At 36.2% G+C, this 11458-nt stretch overlaps 1 protein-coding gene across 1 annotated transcript in view; it reads right to left on the bottom strand.

Annotated features, from left to right (window-relative positions):
- Positions 1–10774, bottom strand: part of gins2 (GINS complex subunit 2) — a 32417-nt gene extending 21643 nt beyond the window's left edge. The window contains exons 1-3 of the mRNA XM_079825245.1: positions 10677–10774; positions 7308–7422; positions 7118–7217 (exon numbers count right to left, since the gene is read on the bottom strand). Coding sequence (XP_079681371.1) covers positions 7118–7217; positions 7308–7422; positions 10677–10766 — 305 coding nt within the window. The 5' untranslated portion in view covers positions 10767–10774. The remainder of the gene's footprint in view (positions 1–7117; positions 7218–7307; positions 7423–10676) is intronic.
- Positions 10775–11458: the final 684 nt, after the last annotated feature.

Raw genomic sequence — 11458 nt, forward strand, 5'->3', positions numbered from 1 at the left:
GTGTCTAAGCTGTTGGATTCTACATTGATCGTGCTTTAGGTCTCGGCGTAGTGCTCAAAATGGGGCTTAAGTGTGTATTTCATGGATTCCCGAACGCCGGCGCTACGTCATATTCTCGCGCATGCGTCGTGGAGGCACAAACGGAAATCGAGAACAAGTTGGATAAAGGTGTTATTTTGATGAATTTTTGCGCACAAAAACTATTGTCGTCGCATCGTAAATATAGTTTGATAAAAACACTTAGTTTGATAAAATTTGCTTTTGCATAATTGTTAGGATTTTTTTATTATGAAAAATATTCAGCTAACTTCACTGAAATGCACTGTAGCTTACTGTCACCAAATTAAGTTCACACATCACGCTCTCCTGCTGGATATACTACAACGTTTAGTTTGGCAAGTAATAGCACATACAAATAATAAAAGTAATTGCACATAGCCATAGGCCTATTCTTTACACAAATTATGTTGGTACCCAGCTAAAATACGGTAGTTGCAACCATAGCTTTTGTATGATAATTGCTTACTGATTTTGATGGCATTACACTGTTGTATTAGTATATTGTAGTAGGAGAGCATTGATGTGTAAACTGAATTGTTATTGCCTATTTTTTAGTAACGCCTTTCGGGTTCTGCACTTTGCAGACGGTCCCTTTTTACTTGTCTCTCTTGGCTCGTTTTGAGGAAAATTATGTTGCAGCTCGTTGTCTAAGTTAAAAAGGTGTCATTTGTGTTTTAACAACGTTTTTAGCTCACGAGTTATTGATCCGGGAAGTTCAAATCTGTGAATACATTGCCAACTATTGAACTCCGAACTAAGCACTGATGTATTTATTTAATACTTAAGCCCAAGTTCAAAATAAAACTCTTACTGCTTCATTGTTGACATACTGAGCTGTTTGAAACACTGACAGCGGGACATTATTAGCAAATATCTTTGCGAGGGAACGCAAAAGTTTTGCGTGGGAACGCAAATATCTTTGCGAGGGAACGCAAAGTTTCTCGGGGAATGCAAAAGTTTTGCGAGGGAACGCAAAAGATTTTGGGGGAAAAAATTCCTCCCATTCTAAATTTTTTCCACCACCACATCCCTTTAGGGGCTCCGTAGTATCGCACGCGTGTTACAGGGGTAAATATATTCATAGCACAGACTGATTTTTTATGTATGTACATATATGTCGCATTGTACAGCCCTGTATAGGTTTAATTATCACATGGCACATTTATTGTCCAACAACAAATATTTTATGTATATTTTAGTCAGAATTTTTGCGTTCCTATTTTATTGCACTCTGTCTCTTTGATGCGCATTAGAGCTTAGATCAGGCTCAAAAAAATCAAGCCTGACCCTACCCGAGCCCGGCCCGGCACATTAACTGTAATTATGAGCCCGAGCCTGATTTAAACCCGACCATTTTTAATACGTGTGCGTTCTGACGAGAACGAGCCAGTAATGAGCGAAGCGGACTGGTGTGACGCTCAGCTCAATAATCCACTCTATGCCAGCTCTCCACTCATGAACCCTCACCGGTAAAATGACTATCACTCAAATCCCGCTCAGACATGACTTTTATCTGTACTGTAGCAGCCTACTATACTTGTTGTAGTCATTAAACAATGTATTTTGTTTAATATTTATGTTTAAATATTATGTTATTTTTAAATTTCATCTGATTATGAAAAGTGCAAAGATGCAAGTGGGTCAGAAATGATTTTGGTGGTTATATTTTGTTTAATATTAAGTTTTGTTTTGTAGAAAGCTTTTCTTTAAAGTGAATTTCGTTTTGTATTAATTGCATCTTAATTTTAATCAAGGTTTCGTCAGCCAATTGCCTGGATTTAATAAATGAGAAGCTAAAAGACTATAGCAGACAATAATCGTGACATGAAGGCGTGGGAGCTATCACTTTCATTGTACATGAACTGGAGCGCGTCTCATAAATAAACTGAAGTCTGCATTTTAGCGGAGCTCCACATGTAGAAGGCTCGTCCTCTCCGGACAACATATTTGCATAACTTTCTACCATTTAAAGATGGAGAATATACCTGTGAAATGTAAGTTATGCACTGAGGAAAGCACCAAATTTCAAACGCATTAAACACCCCAAGTATTTATCTGTCTGTCAGCACAAGTATATAAACTGTACATTGGAGAAAAACATGGATTGTCATAAAAATTTATTTAGAGAGAAGTATTATTTTTCATAATTGTTACCCAAACGTTTCATTCATACTGGAAGCCAGAGGGCACCCTCGAGCAGAAACTCCACATTTGCCTCAGAGAAGTAATCCTTAGCCCTAATGTGAAGCTAGCGATGTAGGATAAACAGAAGATAGAAACGCTTTGACTGATGAAACGAAGACAATACACACGACTGCATCAAGATATGGTGAATTTGACAGGGTTTTTCCTGGGTCAAAAATGGTCTTCGGTGGTGGCTGACAGACATGGTCATCCATACACACACACGCACGCACACACAGTAAAAAAGTACCCTACCCACGTGATCTGCAAGCACAATACTGACAATACATTTTATATAAATTCAAAGAAAGTTTGTAACTTTTCCTTATCTTATTTTGATCCCACATGAAAAAATACTAGAGTATATTATAGTAAAATTACTCTAGTAAATACTATAGTGTTTTTGAACCGTACTATAGTAAATATACTACAGTAAATTAACAAAGTGTAGTAAATACTATAATATACTACAATTTACTGTAGTATCTTTACTATAGTATGGTTCAAAAACACTATAGTAATTTTACTATAGTATTTTTCCATGTGGGATACCTTGATGTTTGTTTTTGTTCCTCATTTTTACACTATTTACTGATAATTGTTTTGGTATATAATCATATCAATATTAAAAAGTAGTATTAAAAAAATGAACAAATAGCCTAATTTTCTGCCATATACAATTTCATAAAATTATCAGCTAGCTAACAACAACTTTGTTCTGGGTTCACCTCACTCCAGTCTAAACTAAGTGATTTATAGGCTATTTATTTTACTACACATTATGAACATAAATAAGCTGTAAGACTGTGGATAATTAAAACTAACTCTTACACTCTTGCTAAATTGGGTAAGCACACTTGTGTTCTCATTTCAGATTGTTCTGAGTAAATTAATAAACTGATTTGTGAGTTCAGTGTTGGACAGATCAGTTGTTCTAACCAGTCGTTGAAATGATTCGGTTCAAATGAGTCATTAGGTGGCGAATCGGACATTAGCAGACGCTTTGTGTGCGAATCCCGTCTGTTAGAACATCGCGAAAGATTTGTAAACACACAGAAAACACTTCATAATCGGATAGGATTTGTTTCCCGTTTATTGAAAGTATGGTTTATGTCAGCTGGTCAGAGAATCAGTCAATGTTTTTTGAGCGCATTTCACACCCAGCGGTTATTAAAGGAAAACATATTGTCTGATAGCGCCACGTGCAACATGGATTCGGTCTTCCGACCTTTTGATTTTGATTAACGTAATATGTGAAATATTAGAAAGCTAAGAATGCTTATTTTGAATACAGAGAGCGTGCGAGCGGGGGAGGAGCTCTCTGATCGTTCTCTCTGACAGTCGGATATGCGCAGCATCTATTCTACATCATTCATAAATCACAATAACTCATCAAATAAAGCTTTGGCGGGACAAAAATTTGTTTTGGCGGCCGCCAAAAAATTTTCAATGTAGGAAAAACCCTGTTTGAGTTTTTCAAGCCTTCACTATTTTCATAATAATAAGGTATGCAGTGCTGATTGAGTGCAGACTTTATCACTGTTTAGAATAATATAAAACAATGCATGTCTGCCTCATTCTGTCCAACAAAATACAACGTTATTAAACATAGACGTATTTTGCGGGCAGGTAATTGCATTTATCATGGGATTTGTAGTTTTATCACAACGTACATGTACCAACACCAATATCCCCCAGAAAATAGATTACATAACATAGATTAGGCTACTACACACCGAACGAACGTTCTGAGGACAGTGTAGCAAAGACTCTAGAGCTCCGCTTTGTAGTCTACGATTCGATACTTTTTTGCTTCTGTGTAACGTTAATAACTTTCTGCGGCCAGCGTTTCTGGAAATGAACGAGGATAAAACCTTTTTTTAGGCCTAACTAAATGAAATTTAAGACCTCGGATGAAATTCTGGCCGTTTTTAAGACGTTTTAAGGCCTTAAATTTAAAAAAACTCATTTTAGAAATTAAGACCCCGCGGGAACCCTGATTAGTTAAAGCTACACTGTGTGATATTTTCCCCCATCTAGTGGTGAAAAGGTATATGACCATCCAGTGAATTTTAGTTTCTGTTCCTCTCAATTCCGATTTCGTTTCAACTCCTACGGTGGCCGATTTAGTCCAAGATTAACATGGCTTCCAGTTCGACCTCGTCCACATTCGACACGGTGCCTGTGGGATATTCTGTGCGCAGTGGGATGGTTGGAACTCAACTGGCCTAATTATTCGGCTAGAAAGAACTGCAGCTAATCCAGAGTGAACTTTGATGATAGTAATGTTTATTCAGTCAACCAATTGCAAGGCATAAACAGGTTTGCGTGGATATGTACATAAATGTGGTTTCTGTGAGAGAACAAATAAGGATGTTAAATATACATACAGTTAAGAACTGTATAACTATACTTATAAATTACATTTGTATAATGTAACCGTAAACCAGAGCTTATTGTACCATATATAGGCGCTAAATGAAGCTGCATTAAAAGGAGCGGAGCTGCCGCTGCTGCTGCTAACAAGCGATGTCCGGTTACAAAAGTGTGTGCGCCGCTTTAACGTTAGCACTGCAGTGCGCTCTGTATAACAATTGTTAATATGCCGATCAGACCTGATACATATTTCCATCAACATACATTACAAGCAAATATTTTCTAAAAACGAATAAACATTGTTGATAACAAAATAACTGAATGATTATTCAAATAGGTGAGCATTACGCTATTGTATGTTGACACAAAAATACTTCTGAGGTGACATCAACTGAATTACGCGATGACACACTCTGAAACACATCTACAATGACAATAACTATTATTACTTACGGAGTTATTAACGCACAGAAATACCACACAAGGAAAAACAGACTTTTGAGGAATAAACAAGCCAGGAAAACTCCATATAACTGTTACTGGACGCTGCTGAGATGAAAACTCTCTGCACAAGCACCAGACAAGTCTGAAGTTGACGCGCACATGCGCGAGGCAGAGAATTTTGTACAGTGCCAACGAGTATTAAACTGGTTAAAACGCGAAAGGCGAAGCTTGAATTTACGGGTATGTCCCTCTTTGGCTAATGTACTTTCAAGATGGAGGGGCAACATGGCGACCACTGTTAGATCCCATTACCTTATGTATTTTCAATGGCATATTATAAACTTACGAGAATACTTTATTACTTGAAAGAAGTAAATATACATTAATGAGCACATATATTTTTGAGTAGTTTTTAGCTAAGAATAGACTAAAAAAGTTACACAGTGTAGCTTTAACATTAGTTAATGCATTAGTTAACATGAACCAACCATGAACGACACCTCTGTTCAGCATTAGTTAATCTTTGTTAACATTAGTTCATAAATATCCAGCTAATGTTAGCAAGATTTTAATAATGCATTAGTAAATGTTGAAATTAACATTAACAAAGATAAATAAATGGTTTATAAGTGCAGTTCATTATTAGTTCATGTTAACTAATGAACCTTATTGTAAAGTGTTACCCAATATTTAAAATTTTTTTTATAATTTTTTCGTGTTTTATATAATGACCACTAAGAGGTGTTCTAGGCGTATGTTTTCCTTGATTGGTTTTCCCTGAAGAGTTGAAAATGGAAGTAAAAAAGTAATGCACGTTCGTTGCATTTTACCATGAAATTCCGCTCATTTCTAAAGCTCATTCCATTCAGCCCCACGCGCTCAACCCAGAATGCCCTTTGTGACATATGCTGGATAAAATATAGGCCTATCTGAAATAAATAGCGAGGGCTGTCCCTGACTTAAGTTTTTTTTCTTTTTTATAGTAGTTGTTAATTTAAGCCGTTGTTCACACGGCGCCGCCACCTCCATGTCATTGTCTGTTATAGGCTATTTGCTTATTATTTATTAAATCCTGGAAATTTGGTTGATAAAACATTTATTAAAATTAAGATACAATTTATACATAACGAAAATCACTTTAAAGAAAGGCTTTCAACAAAACAAAACTTATTGAAGTGTTATTGAACTTATTGAAGACCCCCCCCCCCCATGTCTTCTGACATATGCATGATCCTGTTCACTTTTCAACGTAAATAAAAATTTAAAAACAACATTATAATATTTAAACTGAAACTAAATACGTGTTTTAATGGCTACAAGTATAGTAGGCTACAGTACAGAGAAATCTCATGTCGGAGCGGGATTTGAGCGCACGTCATTTTACCGGTGAGCAGTTCATGGGTGAAGCTCTGCTTTGCTTTGCTGACATGCTCTGGTAAGGTAGGCAGGTTTTTTTGCATTAATTTTCATTTCCTGTCGCTGTGCAGGCTCTTTTATTGTATATGACTCTGTAAACATCATAAATAAAAGCACGAGACAGACTGGGGTAGGAGGAGAACAGCGGAAAGGGCACAGAGGTTCAGCTGTGCGCTGCTCGCGCTCTCCATACGCACAGCTTCTGCGCTGCCTCCACGTGCGGTGTGAAACCGATTAGTTAAACTTCTCTGCGGTCAAATCAGCATGATCAAAACTTCTGCGATCGTATTTTTCCTTCAAACAACAATTCAAGAGAGTGAACAATGCGCATCAAGAAATTTATTTTATTTCACTATTTAAGATAGCCCGCCGGGCAGTGCGGTGATACATTTTGGTAGCCCAGCTGGAAAACACATAGCCCCGGGACGTCGGGCGGGCGATTTTGCGAGCCCTGAATCGGTTGTGGTTTCGATAATATTTTCAGCCAGTCCCAACACTAAAAATAGATTTTATTCCATATTTTTGAACAGCTAAAAATACATTCCTTACTAAGATGAATACAAATGACATCAAGTAATTCATCATAAATACATCAAGGTCTTTCGTGTGAATATGCTGAAGGGGATCTGATACTCACTGGTTGAGTAATAATTTGGTCAGCTCCATGTAATACGGACTCGGGATGGGAGTGAAAGTGTCTAGCTTTCTCTCCTGTTCACGGATCTCCTCTAGTTTGTCTGGAAATTAAAAGATCATCTGTGTTTAGAGCTGGTTTCAGGAGAAATGGTGTGCCAGCACAGCCATGTACAGTATGTGATTGAACTCACCGGTGTCCATCCATTCTGGAGGAACTATCCTGCATTTCTGCCTTTGTTTAAGATTGAGGGCCAACCACACAGGAACTTCCACTGGCAGACCCGGATTAAATGGGCCCAGATCTCCCTGAAAGTTTGTATATACACACACTATGTCATGCATTTGATGCAGGGATCAGTGAACACTGAAGTAACAGTGAGTGTGACTTAATTATATTAGGGGTGTAACATAGTGAACGCACAGAGAAGTGTTCTGTGGTCAGATCATGTTGATATTTTTGGAAAAAAAATCTGTAAATCTGTAGAGTCATTGAAGAGTAGTTGGTTACATTTTATCTTTTGTTAAATATTGTTTGTTTATTAAACTGAGAGTAGTAGCAGGTTCAGCCAGTTTATTCAACCTGAAGAAATGTTGGTTGCACTTTATTTTTGATATTAATTAGAGCCCGACCGATAAAGGATTTTTAAGGCCGATACCGATACAAATATTTGGTCACTTAAAAATCCGATATTCCGATATATCAGCCGATATATATTAAAAATAAATAAATAAAATAACAGAAACGCGTAAAAAACACTTAAACAGATTTCCCTTATACATTAGTTATAAGTAGTTATTCATGATCCCTCAGCCTCTCTAAAATAACATGATAATGCAGTTTAAAAATAAACTTGTTTTATTGTCACAACAGAACAGAGGAACATAAAAATATATTAAAGTTCTGATAAATAAAATGTATAAAAATACAAACTTAAGATATGAAACTTAAAGTCGTTTGGACGAAAACACAATAACAAAAACAAAAAAGTTACCAGTATTAATAGATGTGGTAAGCTTTATAAATATAACTTTGAGCAAGACTGGAAAAAAAATATTCAGTTAAGTTCTAGAAGTTCTGATAAATAACAACAACAGCAAAATATAAACTATATACAGTATAAATATGAGCCACCTTATAATTACAATGTCAACTTGCTTATCCCTTTACATGCACTCTTTTAATTCTATCCATCAAGCTACAACAAACCATTTTCAATCATCATTTGCTGCCTGCCTTCTAAAATCTACTACTTATGATGATGCAGTAAATCCATTATTTGACTTGTTAATGCTGCGTCTGAACGAAGTCACGCACTTTCGTTCACTCTTCACGAGCCTAACTTATGATTTACAATGCAGGGACTGGAACTACAAATATACTAGTTATAAATACAGTAATCATTACTTTATTTAGGCAGAATAAGTTTGTTGTGATTTCCAAGGCGCATTAATGTTAGCGGTCTCCCACTGATAGCCATGGCATTAGCTAGCTTTGTGGTTAGCGTCTATGATAAGTTATAATCTAGAAATATGTATACTTTTTCAAAATAACGGGCAGGGGAGAGATGATACGTCTCATGCTGTCAAACTGTCAGACTATTAAAGAAATACATCTTATTCAGTCACATTGTCCGAGTTAAACTTAGTCAGTCAACTGTAACCTAGCGTAATTACCAGCTCTCTTGGCTTACATGTAACAGCAAAACTGGACTTGGCAGTTACAAATTGTCATGTTATTTGAGTTAAGAGAACTGATGGGGATGTTCTTTTAATTGTTATTCAATTCAAGCAATGTATGGCTCGTTGCCAACTTACATGCACTTCAAGGATGATCTGTGTTGTGAATGCAACGCTCACAGCGCTGAAGCTCAGCATGACTCTGCTGGATCAGCTGGTGGTGTTGCCAGCCGGCACATTGTAGAGTGCCCTCTGGTGGACAAACTATGAAACGCCAACACTCAATGTGTTTGAGCGGTGTTTCGTCCGGTTTTTTTTGTTTTTTTTTAAAATATTCATTTATCGGCCATCATAAATGCCGATACCGATAGTTTGGAAAAAGCCTAATATCGGCCGATAATATCGGCCCGCCGATATATCGGTCGGGCTCTAATATTAATATTGTATTTATATTATTTTAATGTTGAAACACAACAGCAAAAGTAGCAGGTAAATCTACTATCAATTAAACCTGAAGAGAAGTTAGTTGCACTTTATTTTTTATATTAATATTGTAATATTTTTATGTTGGAAAACAAAAGCAGAAGTAGCAGGTTAACCTACTGTTGAAATGTTGGTTGCACTTACTGTGCTTTTATTGAAAATGTATTGATTATTGAAAATGAGAGCAGAAAAGGTTAACTTCTTGTTAATTCAACCTAAACTGTTGGTTGCACTTTATTCAAATAAAATTTGAATGCATTTGCCATTAATTGTTGTTTACTTGTTTGTTTATATCCATAATTAATTTATACCTGATTCCCTTACAAGAAATAAAAGGAATCTAGAAAACTTCACCTGCACTGACCAGTATCCAGATATTTATTTCAGTCACACAATTTTTGGCTAAAAAGTTACTGAATCGATTTCAAGTCACTGAATCGTTTCGGATCGTATCGTTCGAAATTAACCAACATCGTCCTTGAATCGTATCGACAACCTCAAATCGTGATGCGAATCGAATCGTTGTTAAAACGAATCGTTACACCCATAATATATATATTTTTAGCAATACAGGACGGTTTCAAAATGTTTTGCAGCTTCATCTACAGAAAAAAAAAAATCTGATTTGACAAAATAATCATATAGGAGCCAATTTGAAGGTGCAAATTTATATATAATATATAATAATATATATAATAATGTTATTCTGTGTGTGTGTGTGTGTGTGTGTGTGTGTGTGTGTGTGTGTGTGTGTGTGTGTGTGTGTGAAGGTGCAAATGTATATATAATATATAATAATATATATAATAATCTGTGTGTGTGTGTGTGTGTGTGTGTGTGTGTGTGTGTGTGTGTGTGTGTGTGTGTGTGTGTGTGTGTGTGTGTGTGTGTGTGTGTGTGTGTGTGTACAGGGGCTACAACTTACTTGTGAGGGCCAAAAAAATGTACTTAGTGAAATATTATGACGACCGACTAGTGATTTCACTGGTCCTCACTAGTTAAAAAGGCTTATAAATCGACCAAAACATGTTTTCATTTAATGTTTTGTACATGTTTCTGTGATATGTATGTATGTTTAGAGGTAGGGGTTGGTAATTTTAGGCGACAGAAAATAAACATTAACCTGAATGAAATCAATGAAGTCAATGTAATGTCCTCAGTGCGTGTGTGTCATCATTGGTGATCACAAAAAAAACATTCAATTACCACAACCGGACTGTGTAAGACTTAATAAGTCTCTCATTAATATTGATTAAGTTATCTGGTTTAAAATAAGATTCAGTCTCCCGCATATTGATAGCGGCTGGACGAATGTTAATAACATCATATAACATCGTCACACACAGCCACATATTTCTAATAAAAACCAACAACATGCTGTAGATGTCATATTTACTCACCCCAATCAAATAGATTTTGTCGAGACTGAAGTTCGGTATGATTTTTACCATCTCTTTCTCTGCGAGAAACTCTACCTCCGCTGGATCCATTCTGCTGTGACAGTTTTCCCGCCTAACTCTCAGACGTGGGTCTATGACGTCAGGGAGGCGAAGCAACTGAAGTCGCTCTGAGGCAACACTTCAGAGGAGCTGCCCTCTAACGGTCATGCCTGAACCTGCAGTTGTTATTAAATCATATATGCAGAAGATCCCACTATATTTTGCCCATTCCACTAAATGGGTGCCGTGCCATTGCTTGTTATTTGACTCCAAAAATACAAATTGTTTTATTTTATTTTTTTATGAATCTAATATATTAACTATCAAAAATATGCAATAGTCTAGCTCAGGTAACTTTATTTCATTTTTTACAGGGTTTTTAGTTAGAAGGATGCATTTTTCTCAGTCCTGTTACCAAAACTCATGTGTCTTTTAATTTGTAATTAGGCCTACTTTGTTGTCACCTCAAGGAGATGTTCATTTTAAATAAATTGCTGCATGGTTTCATGTTCAAATAATGTATATTTGCTATAAAAAAAAATCACTACAAACACAATGTGTATTATATATATATACAGTGGGCAAAAAAGTATTTAGTCAGCCACCAATTGTGCAAGTTCTCCCACTTAAAAAGATGAGAGAGGCCTGTAATTTTCATCAAGTACACTTCAACTATAAGAGACAGAATGAGAAAAAAAATCCAGAAAATCACATTGTCTGATTTTTAAAGAATTTATTTGCTA

Source organism: Gobio gobio, assembly GCF_949357685.1.
Source record: "Gobio gobio genome assembly, chromosome: 9".
NCBI lineage: Eukaryota > Metazoa > Chordata > Actinopteri > Cypriniformes > Gobionidae > Gobio > Gobio gobio.